General features: G+C 31.5%; 1 protein-coding gene across 5 annotated transcripts in view; it reads left to right on the top strand.

Moving 5' to 3' along the window:
* The window catches only part of LPGAT1 (lysophosphatidylglycerol acyltransferase 1), a 96,409-nt gene that overhangs the window by 48,845 nt on the left and 23,770 nt on the right, over nt 1–23,794 (top strand). For all 5 annotated transcript variants that reach the window (XR_004229365.1, XM_031937328.1, XM_031937329.1 and 2 more), the window contains 4 exons: nt 1,660–1,778; nt 8,589–8,684; nt 12,080–12,353; nt 18,544–18,670. Coding sequence is in view for 4 of the 5 variants with exons in the window: in XM_031937328.1 (XP_031793188.1) it covers nt 1,660–1,778; nt 8,589–8,684; nt 12,080–12,353; nt 18,544–18,670 (616 nt within the window). In the remaining variant the exon portion in view is untranslated. The remainder of the gene's footprint in view (nt 1–1,659; nt 1,779–8,588; nt 8,685–12,079; nt 12,354–18,543; nt 18,671–23,794) is intronic.

The following is a 23,794-nucleotide window of genomic DNA, read 5'->3' as shown; positions in this document are numbered from 1 at the left end:
TAAGAAAGCACATATGTTAATGTATTGTTTGTGGAGCTATGAACTTGTCTGGCCATTTTGAAGTTATTTGGATGTAAATACAAAAGCTATTAAATATAGTCCATATCTTTTGACCACCTAGTATTATTACTACCCCGAAACAAATCAGAGCAAGAATCAAAGGACCCATTATGTCCAAAAATATAGTAGCTATTTTCGCAGTAGCAAAAGATTGGAAACTGAAGAGGTACCCATCACTTAGGGAATTGGCTGAACCAATTCCAGTATATGGATGTGATGGAATACTTTTTTTCTTTAAGAAATGATGAAGGTAATTATTACAGAGAAACTTGAGAAGACTTATCTAAACTGATGGAATACCAGCACTATACAATAACATACTGAAAACTGAGTCAGGAAAACCATTTGGGGAGACATTTTCCTTAACAAGTGATTAACTTTTCGAGGAATTTGTGACCCCATACATTTGAAAAATAACTTCTATCGTACAGCTAACTCTTTTAGAGTTAAAAGAGGTGTTTTTTTTGTATTTTATGTCTTGTAAATTTTAAAGCTATGTTCATTTGTGTGTATTTAATTTTTGTTGCTTTTGAGCTAATATTATTTTGATATATCCCTGATAGAGTATTGGGAAACCTTTTTGTAGCTTTGCTTATTTTGTCTTTTTAAAAATTTAAGGAAATTTTGAAAGTTAGCCCAAATTTAATTTAAGTAAAAAATAAGAAAAGCTTTATGTTCATTATTTTGAGAAATATAAGGGAATATTGAGATGAATGGTTTCTATATATTTGAAAATTAATGAATAATACAAAGCAAATACATATGTGTCATATGACTGTTAGAGACAGATGATTGATTTAAAAAAATAAAGACTGCTCTTAACTATTAAGCTTCACATAAGAAGTGATATTTGAATTGGATTTTAAAGGAAGAATTTTTGTAGATCAAAACATGTCACTTGATAATTTTTTCTCTTCATATTTCTTAATTCTTCTTAATTTTTGCAGAAAAGCAGTACACATGTAATTTGAAGTTTGCCTGTCAGTTATACAGCAAAGTTTATGATTTAGCAAAGTTGTCTATAATTTCTTTAAACCTGATGACTTTCATTATTGAATTGAATGTATATTTCCAAAAAACTTAGCTGAAAACTTTCAGGGTGAAAAATGTAAAGATGTTAGATAAAGCAGTGTCATTCTTTCTCATTGCTCTTGGAATTTTGTAATCCTTATAAAATTTGTAAATACATTTAAAATGGTTTCCAGCAGAATTAAATTGTGAATTTTGTCACTAGAAATAATCACTTAATATGTATTACACATTAGTTTGAAAAATCTTTAAAGTTCAAGTCTTTAAGGGTTTAAAAATGAAACGATTCAAAATTCTGGGAAATAAATATTCTTGAAATAAGGGGATAAAAACACATTAAAATTAAAATGTTTTTAATAAAAGACCCCTTTCATGTGTGTAATCTGGAGGTTTGAAAATGTTATGTCAGTTTTCTCACTTTGTAGGAAAAACTTTTCTAATCTGTTTTATACCTTTTAAAATAAAATGATATGCCATAATTTAATCTAGGGCATATCACTTGCATACTACTTAAAAGATTTTTAGCATTCATTTGGCAAATGAAAACTTTAAAACTTTTTATTCTTACAGTAATGGAGTGGGGTGAAGATATTAAAGCAATTTCTGAAGATGAAGCTGTGATGTTGGTGAACCATCAAGCAACAGGAGATGTATGTACATTAATGATGTGCCTACAGGACAAAGGAATGGTAGGTTTATCTCTAGGTTACAAAAGTCTAATTGGAAAATATAAACACAACTTAATTTGCTACATTATAAATGATGAGAGCCTGTTCTTCCCTCTCTTTTTTTTAATTAACGGGTAAGATAATTAAAGGGATAAAGGAATTAATATATTTAAAGTATGTGACAAGAATTTATCATCAAAGGAATTATTGCTAATGAGGGGAAAGTTAAAGTAGTTTTATATATCGCTATATACCCTATAAGAGAACATCAGCCAATAAATAGAAATAGCTACTAAAAACAAATTACTTTATTAGGTGCTGTCAAGAAGACAAATGAAATTTCTTCCCTCAAAGGACAAGACATAAACATGAAAAGCTAAATATCATTATGAGTTGAATAACATGACTACTCTAGATGAAGTGGCCCAAGATATTACAATATAAATCATCATGATTCATATGGACAAGAGTTGTACATACAGAAAGGAATGAAATTATTGGCTTGAAAAGGCTTCAAAGAAGAGGATTTTGAGTGATGGGTGGAATTGGGTTAAGTGGAATGGAATTGGAGGAAGAGTGGAACATAAAAGCAGAAGAGCAGAATGAAAGAATGAATCTGTTGTGTTCCAACAGGAATAAGTAGACCTGTCTAATTGGAATCAAGATTATATGTTGACAAGATGTAGCAAATGAAATGGAAGAAGTAGGGGACAAGATTATAGAAACCCTCAGTTGTGAGATTGTAGATTATGGACTTTTTGGTGAAGAAACAGAAAATCATTGAAGCTTTTTGAACAAGAAAGTAACATGTTTACAATCCCATTTTAAGATTAATCTAATGATTGTGTATCATATAAATGGATATAGTTAATAATATATTTATAGGCGATATTGCTAACAGCCTAAACCAGGATGGTTGCAATAAAATGTGAGGTAGAAATTAAAAGTTAGAACCAGAATATGATAAAATAGAAGTCTTGACTGTACATCTTGAAATAATAGTAATGATAGCTAACATTTTCATAGTATTTAAGTTTTTCATACTTACTAAATGGAGCAAAATGTAGTTATGGACAATGAAAGGAAATAAAAAGCATACCTTTAAAACGTTTGAATTTTGTAGTATGTACTTTTTTCCCTGTGATCAAAAAACTCCATATCTGTTTATCTAGTCCTACAGATTCTTTTCTTAAGCCCTAAATTTGCATTTTCAGGTATATACTAGATATCTCCAAGTATATACTAGATATCTCCAAGTAGATATCTTTTGGATACCTAAAATTCAACAGGGCCCAAACTGGATTTGGTTTCAGGCCAAAACCTGACTTCCTTAGGTTTTTTAGTGATACCATTTTTTCAGACAATCAGATTTAGAATCTTTGAAACCCTTTAGCACAGATAGGGCCTGGCACACAGTAGCTGCTATATAAATGTCATCTTTCATTATTAAATCCAGGGTTTTTTTTTGTTTCCAAATCCAGCATTCTTTCCATTGTTTTCTGAAGCATTGAGATCTTCATGATCAATAAGTTAGGGTTTGATTTATTTAAATAGAAAAACATATATAAGATTTTAAACCATGAAACTTAGAATTTTGCTTGCAGTAACTCTTGGATTCCATTTCATTAGTAAATTACTACTTTTAATTTGAAGAGAGAAAATAGATAGTAATTGAGTCCATCATTCACTCTGCTTTAGAGGTTTTGTATCTAATGACATTATTAGATTTTTAATTAAGAAATTGAATTATAGTACAGTTACATAACTTTGAGATCACAAGTAGGACTTGATTGACAGCTCTATAATACTTTATCAAAAAGTGAAGGCAATTAGAGGACTTAGGCCAGAACTTACTTTAAACAATTTTTAAAATTATAAATGTGTTCCCAAAAAAAGAACAGGATACCTTTGTTAACAGTTTCAACTGAGGTTTTGCTGACTATGTCAGGCATTGTGTTAAGTGCTGGAGACACAAATTAAAAAAAAAAGACAAAAAACAGTGTCTGTTCTCAAAGAATTCCAAGTCTAATAGAGTAGACAACATGCAAATACTTCCCTATATGCAAGAGTTTTTAATTATAAAGAGAGTGGTGGTGAGGAGATTTTTGCACCATGAAGGTGGCATGGAAAGGCTTTTTGAAGAGTGTGAGATTTGAGTTGAGCCTTTAAAGGAGACCAGTTCTTTTGTTTTGCCAAGCTATTTACTCTTGGGAATCTACTTATCTATGTCTGGGTTTTTTTGTTTATCTAAATTATTGGTTAAAAATAAGGAGGTGATAATGAGAGATATTTTCTTATTGTGTAATATTTTGCTCTATGAAATGCTTCAGGAATAAAAAGTGAAGAAAAGGCTTGTAACTTATCCAGAAGTTTCAGGCATGTTATTTTGCTAATACTTTCCTTAAGAAAACTCAGTAACACTACTTAACATAAAAACAAATGAAACTCAGTGTTACAGTCCTAGATATAATTGTTTGTGGAAATGGCCATGGCACTGAAAAAGAGTAGATGTGCATGAAGCACATCTAAAATGGAGGTAAAACAAACCATTTTGAGATCATTGAAAATTAGAAAACTCAAGGTAGCTGAAAGAGATGAAGAAAGACAGGTCTATTTGGAAGTGAATTTTACCAAACACTTAAAAAACAATTTCAAATATTATATAAATCATTCAAAAAACAGGAAGAGTTTTTCCAAATTACTTTTATGATGCAAATATGATTTTGGTACCTAAGCCAAATAAAACCTAGAAATAAAACTATTGACCAATTTTTCTAATTAAAATTGATGTAAAAATTTTTAAATAAAATACCAATTACAATAATTTATCACAAAGATAATATACTGTGACCAGACTGGATTTGTATCAGCAATTCAGGGTTTGTTCAAGATTAGGAAAACTATGAGCATAATTGGCCATATCAACAACAAAAATATCAAAAATCTTATAATTATTTCAATATGTACAGAAAACAGTTTGTCAAAGCACAATATCCATTTCTATTAAAAACACTGAAAGTATAGAAATAGAGCTTTTCTTAAAATGATGAATGTCTATCCAAAAGCAAGCCCAATCTGTATTAATGTAAGCTAAAGCCTTTTTAGTAAGATTGGGATGAAACCAGGCGTATTCATTATTACCACTGTTACTCAATATTTATTAGAAATTTGCCATAGCAAGAAGAAAAGCCCACGTTTCTTTCTTGGGGGTATCTCAGGATATCATTCATGATCCAAAAAAAGCCTTAATTTAAGCTCAAGTAAACTGTGTTCAGTTCTGGGAGGCATAATCTTAAAGGAGAATTTGTTAGGATTTCTATTTATTTTGTTCATTTGAATATTTTTATTTTACATATAATTATCCTCTTCCTTTGATTATCAGATTTACTAACATATATTTATATATGTAGCTGCATGATAATTCTCTGTGAATTCATCTTGTTTAGGCAGCTAGATAGCACAGTGGATAAGTTGGACTTGCAGTAAGGAAGATAAGTTCAACTCCACCTTAGACTTTTAATTAGCTGTGTGACTCTGGGTAAGTCACTTAATTTCTCTCTGTCTCAATTTCTTCATCTACAAAAATAGGCATAAAAATAGCATCTGTTTTCCAGATTTGTTGAGAGAGAATAAAGTGAGATAATATTTGTAAAACGCTTGGCAAACCTTATGGTATTATGGAAATGTTATTAGTATCATTAAAAAAAAGAGATGAGGAAATCTGAGTGAATAAAATTGAAAACATTATTACCAATAAAGACAACCAAGACAATATCAATAACTAACAAACCATATTCCCACTTTCCCATCTCTACAAAGTTATTCTGAGAATATTCTACATATATATTGAGGACATTCTTAATAAAGTTATGAAAAGGGAGCCGGCAATCTTTTACAAATGATATGCTACAGTAAACACTATCTTATTGTTAAACTAATTATCCAGAAGATAATGTCAAATGAAAGTGGTTGAAGATGTCTCCCAAGCATCTGTTAATATCAGACAAGATTCCTTAGAATATGTTAACAATAAAGATAACTTTTTCAGTCCTTTGATTAATAATATCAAGTGAGGCATAACAAGAGGGAACTCTATGTTAATCAAAGATATTTGCAACTTACCTAGAGGATGTTAAGTGCAGAATCTAGATTAAAGAGGACGAATGTAGATAAGGAGGTCCTTCTGATTCTACTATTTAGATATGACATTGTGCTGATTTTAAAATTGCAAAATGTCTAATTATACATTTATAATTACTTGAGAGCTCAACCTAATTAAGAAAATTGTGTGGTTAAAGAATGCTTTATTGTTGAGTCTGTGATATGCAGTTCAGTGAACAAATCACAGAACTGGTCCATCATATATCTTGGACAGACAGTGAAAAAAGACCAAGGACTATGGGAAAAAAATGAACTAAATTTCCTTTTTGAAAGTATATTACACTTTTTTTCTCAAAAAAAAAGGCTAAACTTTTTAACAAAAATATTCTTCAGGTGGTAGTCTGTGATTACCAGTCATGGAATTTCATAATCTCTGAAGCATTAAAATTGAGTAGGCTACAAAAGGCAATGGGAAAACTGGGGGTGGGAGTGGGAGAGCATGAGCAGGCATGATATATTACAAAAAAGAAATTAAACAGAAGTGTCATATTGGATATCATCAGAGAAATGTATGACCACAAAAAGATGGTCTAATAACATGGAGAGTACTGACCAGTGGATGACTCATGTAAAATAGTTACCATTGTCTTACCAAGAGAGCATATACTAAAGACTCCCAACATGCTGGATTAATAGGAAAAAGTCACAGAAAATGAGAGCTAGTACTCACATTGCTAAGGTCATTGAGCCACTGAGGTATCTAAGAAGAAAGTTTTAGTTAAATGTCTTTACTATTTTAAGAACACTAAAGCTGAAATTGGACTACGTGTTAAATATTCACTTGCTTTCATTTCCAGACTATCTACTTGTATCTTTATATTCATATGTATGTATGTGTGTGTATGTGTGTGTGTGTATGTGTATCTTTTATTTCTTTCCTTGAGTATTTCTTGATAGTTGAGTTCATATTAAAGAAAAAAAACTTGTTGGCCAGTAAATTTTTTGGCTGTTTTTGTAAAACTATCTTTAAAGACCTTACTTGAAAAGTAGTTAAAAATATCTTTTTAAACCTTAAAAAAAATTATGATTATGGGATTAACCACCTGAAGCTCTTTTACTTTCTTACTATAACAGAGGAAAAGGAACACTGTAGAAAATGAACTTTCTTGATTGTGGTAACTGAGTTTTAATGAGCTATTACTTTGTCAGTATTCCTCTTGAAACAGCTTCACATGGATTGTTAACATTTCAGTACAAATCCAAATAACTTAAGAGGAATATCCCATTTGTGAAACTATCTACTTGTGGCCTGAATTTGGTAATAAATAAGCAATCTGATGAACCTTGTTAAAAAAAAAAAACCTTGTAAATTGGTGTGAGGGCAAAACAGTGTTCAGGGCAGTGAATGGATTTAATAATAACAGTAGGGAGTAGGAAATTTTTTCTTATTGTAAGTGAAAGTAGATGGGAACAGAATTATATACACTGCACTTTACTTAAAGCTAAACCAAGAAGAGCTCATTACCTCATCAGAGAAGATCAATTAGTAAATTCATTAATTAAGTTTGATTTGTATTTTTATTTTCAGTTCACTCCTTTGCTTTAAAGTTTTTCATCTTAATAGTGATTAACCCATGTTAGTGATTTATAGTTTAGAATTTCACTCTCTTCCAACTACCAGGAAAGTAATTTTTTAAAAGTAGCACTTAAGGTTGATGACTTAGGACCTTACGGTACTATTTGATTACTCTTGTTAATATGATATATAAATAGAATTCTGTTTCATAAACTTATGCCTGATTTTTGCTTGTTGGACTTTATTTCACGACCTTTAGTTATAGCACTGACATATTTTATGATATCATAATACTTTGGCAAGATACTAGACATTTAAACATTTCCCTTTATCATTTTAGAAGGAATTTATAAACATAAATTTTTGTTTTAAAATATTGAAGCTTTTAAAAAACAATTTAGCCAAGCATTATTTTAACTGTTGTCATTTTTTAGAATAGGCTATCTTAAGGTCCATAAAATTTGGGAAGTTTTAATTCCAAAGAAACAGTTTCTTGATCATAACAGTATATAACAGCAAGGACTGAGTTTATTTTATTTATAATTAACAAAGAACTGTGCTAAAAATCTATAGAGTTTATGGACCCTAAATCCCAGATCTGTGCTTAAACCTTTTTTGTCTCTAGAACTATCATTACTCTTCTATTCATTCAGTCATTTAACCTGAAGGATTTAAGTGCCTACTATTTGCCAGATACTCTGCCAAACACTGAGACAGAAAGACAAAAACCAGTCCTGCTTTCCAGGAACTTGCACACTGTTGGTGAAAATAATATTTATACACAAAACTACATGAAATTATAAAATAGTGGTCAGGGAGGCATGAGCCCAGCTTTGAAGAAAACTAGGGTTTGTTTGTTTTTTTTTTACAAGGTAGAAGTGAGGAGGGAGTGTATTCTAGGGTTGAATGAAATCCTGTACAAATGATGGAATGTCATGTTTGGAGAAACAGCAATGTCCATTTGGCTGGATTGTAGAATGTGTGAAGGGGAATAATATAAAATAAGCATGGAAAGGTAATTTTGAGACAGCTTGCAAAGGGCTCTAAAAATTTCTTATGGGGATAATCTGAGGCATTTTCCCAAACTTGAGTCTCGTTAAGTCAGGTTCCATTTATCCAAGATTTAACTACTTTTCCTTTTCTAAACATTTCAGGTTGTTGCTCAGATGATGTGGTTGATGGATCATATATTTAAGTATACAAACTTTGGTATTGTTTCTCTAATTCATGGAGATTTCTTTATAAGACAGGTAAGTAACAGTATGTTTTTGTTTTTGTTTTGCTCTGCTTCTAAATTGATCAGTGAATTGAGGTGTAATTATATTAGTGCTAAATATAGCAGTTACAGTAAATGCCCAGTCAGCTTACAAATCTCAGGAAGCATCACTCCAGATTTCCTGTTTCCCAAGATACTTTTAACCTTGGAGTATAAGAAACAGCCAATGTATATCTCCCCTTGCCATTCAAGGAGGCAGCCAACATCATTTCCATTTTAGAAGCTCAGATATCAGATATCCAGGGTATGCTATTGGTAAAATGTTTCATTTTCTTTTAAGTGGTTGGCTTGAAAGAATAAATGTAATTTATTGTATATAATACCTTATTCAGAAACCTCTGTCTTCTGTAAAAACTGCAAATGAATGAATGAGAGTCTTTACAACAAAAATAGCTGTCTCAAAACTTTGAGAGCAGTAAACACACTCCCTTCATTTTTGACCATAGAGCATGAGTCAAGAAGCATTTTTTGTGTCTAACATGTGCTTCAGGTGCTTTGCTAGATTCTTGGATTAGAAAGATAAAAATTGTCAGTTCCTTCTTTCAAAGAACTTATGTTTGACTTTATCTTATATACAATATTTAACTTTCTGAGTTTTCTTTGTTACTTTTGATTCTGGCTTGCTTTTACAATCAGAAAGCAGGAAAGGAAATGACAGAATTTTGGAAGTACTTTGTAAAAATTGAGTCTAAAGTATACATGAACAGTTGGTAGTTGTTTTTAAGAGTACAGTGGAGACCAACAGTCCCCCAAACCAAGTAGAAAATATAGATAGCTGTGAAAGCAAGTTGCAAACACAGAGGCCACTGGACTAATTTATTATTAAGATAGCAATATTGATAATGTATTGTAAGGAAATTTTACTCTTACTGTAAGGAAATGTTACTAAGGAAGTAACATTTGACTGAGGTACTGTGAGTGACTATTTTTCATTATATTCTTTTGCCTGATATCACTTAGGATTAGCTTAGAGTGGAAAATAGTGTACAATTATCTAGACATTTTACCTATCCAGAATCCCACATTCATTCAACAGTGCTAGAAAAAATGAAAGAGTATTATAATTACTGGTATCTGCAATGTTGGAATATACATGAAGTTTTTTAACTAAGGTATTAATGTTAAAAGATAATAACTTTGTAGGATTTCTTAGCTACTCCTTTTCTTGTTACTCTTATTTATAATAGATTGAAAAATGGATTTTTAAAAAATACTTTTCAATTAACAATGAATGTTAAATAATTAGTGTTTTAAAGTTGAAAGTATTTCACTTTTCTAAAACAATTCCAATAGCCTGCATTTATATGATGCTTTAAAATTTCAAAGTACTTCACATATATTAACTCTCATTTTGATCCTTATAATAATAGCATTTTGAGTAGATGCTAATTTTTTAAATCTCTTTACAAGACAGTGGCCCAGAGAAGTGAAGTGATTTGAGTTAGGATTTGAATTCAGGTCTTCCTTACTCCTCATTCCTTCACACTCTACATTTTAGCACTTAATTGCTTATAAACAGTCTTTGCATGTATTGACATATATTTTGTCACTTGAGGAAATTGTTCCAAATAATACTCCTCTGGGTAGAAATAACATTTTATTGTACATACTGTGCAAAAAAAAAAAATGGATTCTAATAGATCATTACCTGGGAAGAGAAAATAATAATGATTATTGGTAAAAATTGGTAAAAAAAAATATATATATATATGGTAATAATTGTAATAAAGGCAGAAAGTGCTGAGAGCGCAGTGATGGATATCTAGCCCTCATCATATCCAGAGCTTCCTCATGTGCTCTGCAATTTCAGGGAACCATGGAGATTCTTATGGTCCTGAAGTATCAACATAAATCTAGGATAGTAAATGAAGGAAAAAACATAATCATCAAGGGCTGAGCCAGCTACTATAATTTAGGCTAATTTTTCTGGATCAGTCATGAAAAGAGTAAATGGTGATGAGGACAAGAAAAAGAACTCTCAGGGACAGAGCAACTAGCATCTTCAAAAAGGAGGTTGAGCCCATTGGTGGATGATAATTTGGAAAATCAGAAAGCAAAGGATCCTTGTTTAGGAGCCAGGGAGTCTACACTGGAGTAATATACATCTGGAGCCTTGGAGATTCAAAAGGGGATGTAAAGGATGGACCATAGAGAATGAAGGTTCTTTTTTAAGATCCAAATTCCCCCACCTAGACCAGGTTGAGTTAAGCAATTTGGGAAGGCTTTTGAATATCAACATCCTAACTAAAACCAAATCCATCCATTTGTAAAAATTAGGTATAGAAAAGCAAATTGAGAGGAATTAGGAATATGGTTGAGATGATACAGCTTCCTAAGAAAAAACACTCTTTATCTGATAAGTGTCCTACACTGTATATACCTTTTGCTTTGTTTCATCTTTGTTTTTAAAATTGTAATCTTTGATTTAAAAAGTTATATTTGAACTCTATAGTCAGCTGTCAGAACTAGGTATAATAAAAGTTCTTTTTTTTTTGGCCTTATGAAAATTCAAGGAGAAATTAAGGGTCAACCCCAAAATAAATGAAGATTAATTAGGCTTTAAGGAATGACTAAATTAAGAGGCAGAAACACTGTCTTAATGATGGTAGTTCTCTGTTGCTCTTGGGTTTCAGTACCTTTTCAGAATAACTAAGGCTTTTGGTTAATATGTAATGATATTTAGTATAAAAAATAATGTAGATAATACATAATAATCAAAGCTAAAATTTACATATATTGCTTTAATATTTGCAAAGTGCTTTACAGATATTATCTCATTTGATTTTTATAGCAGCCGTGGGTGATAGATGATGTTATTTTCCCCTTTTTATAGATGAGGAAACAGCTGAGAGAGGTTAAGGGACTTTTAATCAGTGTTAAACAACTAGTAAACATCTGAGGCAAACTCCAGTTTTCCTCAATCCAAGTTCAGTGCTTTATAGACTGCAATGCCCAGCTTCTTGTTGACTTAACTTTGGCTAAATAGAAATTAAGAATTATATGGAAACCATGTGTGAATTTTTGGTAATAGATTGACTAGAAAAGCAGATTATCTGTCTTGAATTAGAGATAAATTTTATTTGATGAAAACTGAAAATAGTTATTCTTGAGAACTAGCAAAAGTTAAACTGGAGAATTTAAAAGAATTAGTTATATGTATATGGAAAATTTTTCTGAAACAAAAATACTGAAATAGGAATTGTAAAATTTCCTAAGTTTCATAAGTTAACTTTTTGCCCCCATATTTCTCTGGTGGATGGAAAATAGTGTTGGTAATTTCTTTTTAATCTTGAAATAACTTCATCTGAACTAAGTTGTTAATTCCTTTGTATGTGTGTGTGTGTGTGTTTGTGTGTCTATATCTTCCAGGGAAAATCTCATCGTGATCAGCAGCTTGTTCTTCTTAAGAAGCACCTAAAAAATTATTACAGGAGCCGAGATCGGAAGTGGATTGTTCTTTTTCCAGAAGGTGGCTTCCTCAGGAAGAGACGAGAAACAAGTCAGGCATTTGCCAAGAAAAATAATTTGCCATTCCTTACACATGTCACCCTGCCAAGGCTTGGGGCAACACAAATTATTTTGAATGAACTTGTAGCACAACAAGAAAATGGAACTCCAGCAGGTGGAGATGCTAGGGTGATAGGTAGGACATTTTTTTTCTTTGTGAGAGCCTGTTGTTACTACTGCTACTGCTGCTGCCGTTGTTGTTCAGTTGTTCGGTCATGCCTCACTCTTCATGAGCTTATTTGGGGTTTTCTTGGTAAAGATCCTGGCATGGTTTGCCATTTCCTTCTCCAGCTCATTTGACAAATGAGGAAACTAAGGCAAATAGGGTGAATGACTTGCTCCAAATGATGCAACTAGGAAGTGTCTGAAATAACATTTGAACTTAGGAAAATGAGTCTTCATGACTCAAGGCCTGAGACTCTGCCCACTGCTGCCCAAGAGAGCTATAAGATTTTCTTTTTTGGAAAAATCCATAGAATGGCATTAATCATTTTTAAAATTTTATGTTAAAAAAAACTAGTAGTTTGGAAGAAATAATGTTTTCATTTGTTACATGGTGATATTGGTTTGTTTTCTCCTCACAAATGTAGTTATATTTCTATGGTTCCATTTCTCTGTTGTGGTTATTGAATAATGTGTTCACAGGGGCAGTGAGGTGGTGCAATGGATAGAGGACCAGTCCTGAAGTCAGGAGGACCTGAGTTCAAATCTGGTCTGAAACACTTAACACTTCCTAGCTGTGTGATCCTGGGCAAGTCACTTAATCTCAATTGCCTCAGCAAAAAAATAAATAAAAGAATTTAAAGAATAAATTAAAGAATTAAAAAAAAGAAAAATATATTTACAGCATTATTCTAGGTGCTTGTATAAGTATAATACAAATATTATAAAACTTGGATTCTGTCCCCAAATTCCCACAATATACTTCAGGTTTTGTCACCTGATATTCCTCACCTAAAGGGAAATTGTTATTCAGTAGTTTCAATACACATGTCTTTTAGTTAAGCTATTTCATAAACCAGAATTGTTCTCCCCTGTATTAAGTTGCGAATTCCTTACATTAAGTGGAGAAATGTTAACTTTCAGATTTATCTAAGCATCATGTTATCTAAGCATCTAAGCATCATGTTATCTAAGCATCTAAGCAGGCTCTTCTTTTATATATACATTGGGTCAGTGCTATATCAGATAATCTCATTTAATTTTGTGATTTTACACATTGTAATGGTACTCTTTTAGAACCCTAATGATAGGTTAATTTGTTAATAAACTAGTAGCAACTGAATATAGGAATTTGACTTTTAAAAATAAATAAACACTATTCAGAATATATTTATTTAATTACCAAACTGATCCATGGAAATAACTTTATTCCTTGTGTTTCTATTATGATTTCCATTTCATTTTTAGCAATTAGTCTTTCCATATGAATATTCTAGCCCCAGATTATTTTGTAATGTTGATATGCTTCTGTAATTTCCCAGATACTGTCACACTAAGTGCTATTCTCTTGGCTCATTGTGATGTGGCCATGACTCTCTATTCACAAAGTTTGTGCTAGCTAAGTGCGGTTTCTTGTAGGTCCTAAAAATCTACAAAGATTTCAATCACATGCTTGGTATGTTTACTCTTGGCAAAGTTCAGAAAGGGTTATCATTGAGTTGGTTTTATAGTGATAGACATTTTAACCAACCCAATTCAGTCACCTACTAAATTATAGAGATTTGCACTCAGTATTAGTAGAGTAAGTAACCCTACTGACATAATCATTAATTAGTGATTGTGTCATTAAATAGTGATTAGTGATGCATTAAATATGAGTTAATATTTTATCTGAATATTTATCTTGGCTTTCCTTTTTGAAGACATAGAAAAGAGAATATTCAGGAACCATATTTTAAAATTGCTATTTGAGTTAAAAATAGTAGACCAAACCAAGGATTTGATATTATAACCTAACTTGTTATAGGAAAGAAAATAAGAACTGTAATTGAAACTTGAAAGAAAGATATCCTATCTTTAAAAAAAATTGATCTGTTTTAGGCAAAAGTTTGCTTGCCTTAGGAATCCACAACTTCAGTTAATTTAGATATTGATTGTAGAGAGTAATCCTAGTTTTTTTAATTGATGCCTTTTGTTTTCATTTCATATATTCATTTTTTAAACCTGATGTGAGTTTTCCCTTGTAGCAAAGATGAAAAAAGGTTTATCAAAATCAATCAATCAACTTAATGTTATTGTCTATTTAATATTTCATTCAGACTCATAATCTCTAATCTCCAGTTAAGAATACATTTTGTCATCTCTCTTCTGGGATAATATTTTAATTAGGTATTAAAAATTAATGAAATGGATTAAGATTTTCAGATTATTATATTTGGGTGATAAAGCTAGGTTCATTTTATTTTCTCTTTTTTCTGTTAGTGTCTGAACAGCCAACATGACTAACTCACTTTGTTTCTGAGCAGCTTTATCTAGCATTCTCCTTATCTGACAGTTTAGATCTAGATAAAGAGTTTTGCCCAATTTTATTACTCCCACAGGGGACTGGCTGTTCAGTAAAGTAAAGAGGTCTGTAAAATTATGGATCTTTGGAACATCTCTCCAACACATAAGCAGCATAGGGTGACTTAAGGACATCATTCTCAGCTGAAATTTCTCAAAGCAAAGAAACTATAACTGGTTACATTTCAGAATAGTTTTGAATAATTATAGGATATATTTTTCTTTTATTTTTCTCCACAATATGTTTTTTCTTTAACTTACTCATTTTTAAGGTTTTTCTTACCACTTTTCTCATAAACTGCTACCAACAGATCCCAAGTCTCTTCATAAAGAATACACATTTAATATCTTAACATTGTGGTGCTTAAAAATGGCCTTGTTAATAAGGACCATCTTATATCCTTTAGAAACCATGTTACAGTATTTTATAGTATGCAACTTAGAGCTATAAGAAACTTAGAAGTTATCCTGTCCTAATCCTTCATTTTATAGACAAATAATTGGAGGCCAAGAAAGGGCAAATGACCAGTGCCCAGAGGCATACAGGCAATAAAGTGATGGTCAAGTGCTCCAATTCCAAATCCAGTGCCCTTTCCACATAATACCACACTATATGAATGTAGCATTTTGAAGTCGAGCCTTATTCTTTTAAAATAGGGACTTAAGCAAAGGAAGAATATTATATAGTTTGTTGCTAATTATAGTTCTTCTCTGACACTACTCTTGATACTAGTTATAGATAGTGATTGATACTGATTACATGACTTCAGATCAAGAAATTTTCTATTAAAAACATCGTGTTATGTTACTTATGGGAAACAGCAAGTAGACTGATTTGGCTGAATATAGAGTGGGTGAAGGGAATGGAGATAATAGATTTAAGAGTCACCTGCCAATATGATAATTGAAGACATGGGAATAAATAAAGGGAAAGAGCAAAAGAACTTAAAGAATGAAAGAGTATGTCTATGTTTAGGAGATGGAAGAAGAATGATAATTCAGTGAAGGGTCACCAAGAAAAGTTTGTCAGAAAGCTGAGAAGTAGAGATGCACATAATTTATTGTTAAAGAAAAACAAGAGATGAAAATATCAAGGAGGTGAAGCTTGTCAATAATATCAAATACTATAAAAGAGATCAAGAAGGAGGATAATTGAAAAAAATACCACTATATGGCATGGGTCAAAAGTTAGAAGTGAAGAATTTCATCTTAAGTCCTTTTCAGCTCCAAATTCTATCACAATTTTGGACTCAAAAATAAACTTTTTTGCCACTCAGATATGGAATGGCCATGGAAAATTCTCATATTATCATGAATTCATTTTAACAAGGGATTTTATTATGAATTTTAAGGAATTAGAGGTTGAGATTCAACTTGAAATTAGAGTGGCACATTTTGGAATTTGAATCTGAAAATAATCAGGGAAGAAAAGAAAATTGATTGTTCAGTCATGTCCAGCTCTGTTCAGTCATGTCCAGCTCTTCATGACCCTATTTGGGATGTTCTTAGCAAAGATATTGGAGTGGTTTGCCACTTCCTTTTCCAGTTCATTTTATAGATGAGGAAACTAAGGCAAATAGGCCTCATACGACTAGCAAGTGTCTGAGATCAGATTTGAATTCAGAAGGCCCAGCCCTCTATTTTACTGTGCTACCTAGTTGCCCTGTAAAGAAAAGAACTGGACTAAAAACTTGGAAATCTGGTTCATAACCAAAAAGAATTACTCTAGGCTTAAAGGAAGGAGTAAAAATATCAAATAAAATAAACTCTGAGAAGAAAGGGTGAGTAAGACCAGAACTAGTGCTGAAAGTAAGGTTAGTGAAAAGATGACCAAGGTCTGCAGAAACTATTACTGGGAAAGATAAGAAGAGATAGAGAATTGAGGTAACTTAGGAAGAACTAGGAGAGTGTGGCCATTGCATTTGTATAAGGCACCTTTGAATTGTCAGTATACCTGATGTTAGCTGCTTATCCACAAGTCATAAATTGGATATATTTGAAGTGTGTGGTGCCAAAAAAGGGTGTCTTTAGTGGCTGCAAAGCCTGAAATGAGATGAACTAGCCACAAGAGGTTATATCTAACATTTTACCTTTCTATTTGTTGATTCTGACGATATCTGGCTGTTAAGACTTCTCTAGTAATTCATATTTTATAATATAAAAGAAAAAATGGAAAGGTTCTTCTATTAAAAAATGAATTCTCTGAATAGCTTGACTGCTATTCAATTACCATAATGTTAGCCAAGCCAAAAGCTTGGAAATAGACAAAAGTTTTACAAGTATTGAACTAAGGAATGTGGCTGGTTTTTTAATAGATCTATTCAGCTACATCCTGTGGGATTCTAAATCCTAAAAGTAAATCTATAATGTGGGAGAAATTTTGCCTTTTAGTTTGAAGAAAAGTGTGCCTGATGGAAGTGGGGTTTTTGACCAAAAATTTTCATGACTCCTCACTGTCTCCTAAAATAAAATCTTATCATAATCTCCTTTAAAAAAAAGTGTAATGCTTTAGAAAGGCAAATAAAGATCCTAAAAAGTTAATTCTACATAAATCTTACCTCATAACTTTAGAGAAACCTGTTTCTTTTTCTTCCTTTTTTCTTTTTCTTGCCTTTATTTCTTTCTCTTTTTTGTTTCTTCTCTGCCTGTGTGTGTGTATATGTTTCTGTCTCTCATTCTTTTTCTTCCTCTTTCCTTTCTTCCCTTTCTGCTGAGTACATGTGCGAGTGTGTGTGTGTGTATGTGTGTGTGTGTGTGTGTGTGTTGTATTCAGTCCTTTTTTGGAGGGGAAGAGGAAAAAGGATGGTAGATTATTCAGAATTTAAGTCATTCTGTAAGAACAAAGACCCTGGTGTTTTTGTGTTTAATGGTATCTGTAGCACATGGTGATCCTTCAGTTTTAAATATTGTATGATTAATTTGAACACATGGGTTTTTGAGTTTATTGTTTAACAAGCTTGAAAGTCTAAGGGCATCCTAGATGAGAGCACAATAAAGTCACGAATACTTTTAAATCGAATACATTTAAAAGTACTAATTCTTTTAAATAGAAGTTAAAAAAAAAGTTTTTTTCCTAATTGACTGAAAAATCTGGAAAATAAACAATTCTATTGTATTATTTGTAGATTTTGAAAAAACCTTTGATTCAATAGAGCACTACGCTAAAAACTCTCTACAACAAGAGGCCGCCCATCATCCACACATCAGAATTACACAGAATTTTTTGAAAAATATAACAAATAACCACGTGTAGTGCATTCTGATTATAAAATATCAGCCAAGGCATAAAATGTGAAAATGTGATCATGTAACATCACGATAATTGTAAATTTCTAAAGCAGAGACATCTGTGTTCAACCATATTAATAAAAACAGCTTATAAGTTAAATATAAATTGTCTTTTTTTATCTGTAACATTGTCTCAGTTGGGTCAGATAATTATAAGTTGATTTATAATGCTTTAAAGGTTTATGTACTTTATATGTTTAACATATTGAATTGTCTGGGGAGGGAGTGGGGAGAAAGAGGGGAGAAAAAAATTTGGAACACAAGGTTTTGCAAGGGTAAATTGAAAAATATGCATATGTTTTGAAAATAAAAAGCTTAAAAAAGATTTATGTGCTTTAAAAAAACCTGAAGAAATATTTAATTTAATAAATAAATAATTTAATTTAACTTAAAAATAACCATCTTGCATGGTAGCAGCATCAAAGTCTGTCACACTTTTATTATTATGCTATAAATTATAAAAAATTTAATCCTGATATTTTAATATAAAAATTGGTTCATCTTTAATCATCTTTCTTTCTCTTTGTTCTTAGAGAATAAACCAAAAGGCCTCCAATGGGTCATAGATACAACCATAGCTTATCCTAAAGCTGAACCTATAGACATCCAAACCTGGATTCTTGGATATAGGCGACCAACAGTTACTCATGTTCACTACAGGTAAGACAAATCCTGAGCCCAGGGTAATTTTAATGGACTTTTTACTACTGGTGTCTCTGGGAATGTGTGTGTGTATGTGTGTGGGGATGTAATATATATATATATATATATATATATATATATATATATATATATATGTATATATGTCATTTTAGGAAAGGTTTTAATTTTTCTTCTATATGTGATACTTTAATTCTTAGGTTAGTAATATGTCAGGATTGTATTGATAAATATAAAATACTTTGATAAATGTTAACTATTATAACTCCTATCAAATGCAAGAAACTCTACAAGAGGATCACATGATGGCATGGAAGATATCAGTGACATAGTTAGAAGGAAGGAAAATAGGAAATGCAGTAAAAGGTATAGTGTAGTTATATAAATGGTGTATGAGTCTTATATAATCATAGTGGTTGATTGTAAGATTAGGGATCATTGAAATTTTAATAGTAATTGGGAAGTTAGAATTTTCTTATTAATCTGCTGCCTATGTGACCTTCAGCAAATCACTCAGTCTCTTTGGGAATCAGCTTCCTTTTCCATAAAATGAGGAGACTGGGGATGGATGATTATCTCCTCTCCTTCCAGTTAAATGATATTGTAGCAACACAGGACTATTCATAGCCTCCCATATTCGTTTATATTTTGTTTCTTCCCTTTCTTTGCATATTCTCTTCTTTCCTACACCTCAATCCATTAAACTCTTTACCTAGTCTTTCAAACTCAACTGAAAGGTCCCTTCCTCCAAGAAATCTTTTCTAGTTCCTATGAGTGATGATTTTCTACCTTGGACTTTACATGGCCCTTTTTGGCTTTTCTCCAATTTATTCAGTAAGCATTTATTAAACATCTGCCATATGTCAGGCACTGTGCTAGGCACTAGGGATCAAGGACAGAGAAGAAAAAAATGTTTCTTTTATGAGTGCAAGAAACATGTTATTAAGCAGGAAGAACATGAGATAACATCTTGTAAAGTAAACCTTAGTGTTTTCAAAATTGTGTTGTCACCAGAATAGATTACTTCCTTGGTCTTGGTCTAGCTTATGTTTCCAATTTAATCACCCTTATAGAGTATATCTGGGACTGAGGCATTAGGGTCCAAATATTGCGCTTCCATTATTAGATGATGAAAATAGGTTATTATAAATGTTTTCTTAATTTGTTAAATTTTCTATTTTTTTCTGTTTTCCTCCTGCCAGATTTCATCTACAAAAGTCTTTGAGATGATATTGTTCAATTAAGGTTCATTCCAAGATTTCTGTAGACTTGTTTTTGTTAAACTTTACTGTGTTTCACATTTTAACAAGACAATAATGCTCATAGTCTTGCATTATCCTGTTCTGTCCCACTTTACAGATGAGCTTATGTTCTAAATCAGTTAAATCAGTTTTGCCATTGGCTGCCATATTTTTCTTCTTAGCAAGATGATAAAATGTTTACTGAGTGAGGCATTCTGGTTTTCCATGGGACTTTTTGTTGTAGCAACTGCTTTCTTTTGGTTAACTTTTTGCAGGAAATGGCAATAATCAAAGTCATTGTTTTTGCCTTTTTTCTACATCCGGTTTTTCACCACTGACAATTTGTTTCAGTATGTTAAATTTAAATTATTAGCTATTCAGTTTCTTCTCTTCCCGCTGTCTTCTAATTTGGTGCTGATTTTTATTTTTGTTCTAATGATTTAATTATATGACAGTTTTTTCTGATATGACTCCCAGTCAGTAGTAACTCTCTTGTTTCTTATTCATTAAGATGTAGTTAATTGTTTTTATAATATTTGGTGTATGTCAAATCCAACATCTTCTGGCTGTTTTCCCAAAAATTAATGTTTATATTGTATACACATAAGACTTCTGAGTAGCCATAAGGTTTTAATCTCTTGTTTCTTAAGCTTGACCTTTGTTTTCCAAAATAATCTCAAAATAAATACCCTGTTCTTACTTTTGGCTTATAAGACGGTTATCAACGAACACATTGATTTGTTTTGGAAGTTTTTTTCAAATTCTTAGTAGAATTTCTTTGTTTTATCTTCTGCAATGGATACAAGCACCTGAGATAGCGTGATCTTTTTGATGATCTTTTTGTGTTCATCTTGAGTGGTGTAAAATAAGATGACCAAGTATTCTATGAAATGATGTTTTGAGACATGATAAAATAAATACTGTCAGGTCAGTTCTTACAAAGAGAACTTAAGAGGCATCTTTCCATTTAGTTAGGATTTCCCTTAGCATCAGTTTGTCTTATGCTTTTATCAAGACAATATCAAGATTTGATTCCAGCAGTAAGTCAACTCATTGGTGATAAGGGAAAGACCCACCATTTATGGTAGCTGTTCATTTTCAGAGTTAATCTAAAAGTTGTATGATATTTAGTTCTTTCTGTTCCCCTTCCTATCTTTTCCCCACTGTCACTGTGGAAGTGGAAGAAGGCCATATAAGAATGAGTCATTATTTTTCACTGTTTTATGATTGCTATAGCCAAAGTGTCACATTGTACAGAAGTGTCATGACCTATGAGTTGCACATAATCCATAACATGCTCACATATGGACCAAAGCAAATTAAAATGAAATTGGAAATATTTCACAAAACAAAAATACAAAGAATATAAATGATATTTTAAAAAATAAGTCATTTATGTGTGTGACACATAATCTATACAGAATAGTGGCTTTTTTTCTCTTGAGTTTAACTAAAACCATTAACCTAGTATATAGCTTACTGGTGATGAGGCTCAGTTTCATACAACTGTCTTATTTTTTTTCTGGGACCATTCTTAGGAGTCCATTAGCAGGAAAATGGTAGATTCTTTCTATTTTCACCTTGCCTTTGGTTTATTTAACATCCCTAGGCCAATTTATAATCTTTAAATTTGGAATAATAATGCTGGTGTATGATCCACAATGGTGGTTTTGAGTATCTAACAATATTGTGTATGAAGCTTTATTCTTATTAGACTAGAAATTAAGTGTAGGTTATTCTGACAGCAATTTGTTATAAAGAACATCATGTAGTAATGGTTGCAGAAACAGATTTTCTTTTTTATTTTTTAAGCTTTTTATTTTCAAAATATATGCATAGTTTTCAACATTCATCTTTGCAAAACCTTATGTTCCACATTTTTTCTCCCTCCTTTCCTCCCACCCTCTCCCCTAGATGACAAGTAATCCAATATATCTTAAGCCTGTGCAATTGGAAGCATATCTTTCAATATTGCCAGTTGGCAGACCAAATATACAGAATCATTTTGAAGTACATTTATTCGGAAGTCAAGCAGTTCTATGGTTACCAGCCTCAAAAATGCTTCTTAGAAAGATTTGTAGACCAACCATCATAGGATAAATCATGCACCCAGGTAGAAATCAAAGTTTTTACTTTACACAGAAGCAATTTTATCAGGATTAAAGTAACCTTATTTTTAAGTCTTATTTTAAGCTGTCCCTTAGGAATGCTATGAGATGAAGAAATGAAGAAATCTTTGTGGGTAACATTTCCATTTTGAGTTCTCCACTAGCTGTTAATATAAAGAAATTTTTTGCCCCTATTGCACAACACAACACAAGGGATTGCAGTTATTGATGTGCTTATGGACAAGTATCATTCTTTATCTTTGCATTTCCTTTTGTATAGAACATTACCTTATGAGAAGTAGGTTCTCAGTATCATTGAATTAAATTCTTCAAGTAATAGGTATGTTTGCAACAGACTAATTTACTTTGTCCATAGTCTTATGCTATTGGCAAAGAATTTATGCATCATGTATCTGAGGTGACTTTAAATATGACGATTTGATTTAAAACTAAAAGTGCTTTTGTCACCTACTTTTTATAAGTTGCTAGATATAGATGCCAACTTTTTTTTAAAAAAAGTTATGGATTATAATAGCATTTATATATTTATATAAAGCTTGCAATATATATATATATATATATATATGTTAGCTCATTTGATCCTAATAATGAGGTGCTATTTACCCCCATTTTATAGATGAGGAAGCTGAGGCAGACAGAAGTGAAGTGACATGAATTAGGATCACACAAGTAGGAGTATAACTCAGGTCTCCCTGACTCCAAATCTGACTTTTTGTCCTCTGTATAATCCAGCAGCCTTAATAAAACCTAGTATTGATGTGTCTAATACAAAATTCCAAGAAAAGTAATATGTATATACTTTTAAAAGTTGTGACATATGGATGTACCTTTATAAAAAGTCTGTTATAATTAATGAAAAGAAATAGACTCAGCTCTTATTGACCATGGATCCTTCCTAAAGGTAAGGAGGAATATTTTTCACTATATTAGCATCCAGGTAATAATTGTAATTCATTTACTCAATGGATATTTATTGGGCAATAGAATGGTGAAAAATGATATCAGCAGGAAAACATGCAGTAGATATGCAATAAAAATGTATTGAATTAATTAATATCCTAAAACCAGTCTTTTATCAGTACCCTGCTAGTATCTGCATTCATTTGCTCATTAAGTCATTCAACAGATATTTTATGTAAAATATTTTGCAGTTTGGAGCATGTAAATAAGAATAAGACTTTGAATAAGTAGTTGACTTTGGTGAACTTATGTGAAGAGAGGAATATGTTTCAAACTTATTGTGTGCATGATACCAATATTTTTATTTCAAGAGAGAATTTAAAAGGATAACAAGACATGTGGGTACAAGACATGCACATATCATTAACAGAAATATCAACTGCCTATGTGCATTGCTTCAGTTATTACCAATAGCCTGAAAGGTAGTTCACCTGATCACTATACACAAATTAGTGAGACTAAAAAGATAGATGTTATTCTACAGGATATAGAAAGAAAAGAGTAATTTGTTTTGTGATTCTATCACTTCTTATTTTCTTCTGATAATTCCATTGCTTCCATCACTACTTTAGTTTGTGGAGATCTTATACCAAGTTGATATATTTATAGTTTTGCTTTATTATTTGAAATACTGCTTTGGTGTGACTTTAAAACATATATATATTTAAAACATATATATATTGACTCACAACTTATTTGTAGCTGTTACATTTTGGTTTATCATTATTAAGCAGTGCCTTTATGATAACTGAACTCTTACTGTCTTATTTACTCTAATAAGGAGAATGATCTAG

Source organism: Sarcophilus harrisii, chromosome 4, assembly GCF_902635505.1.
Source record: "Sarcophilus harrisii chromosome 4, mSarHar1.11, whole genome shotgun sequence".
Taxonomy (NCBI): Eukaryota; Metazoa; Chordata; class Mammalia; order Dasyuromorphia; family Dasyuridae; genus Sarcophilus; species Sarcophilus harrisii.
This window is presented reverse-complemented; position numbering and strand designations above follow the sequence as displayed.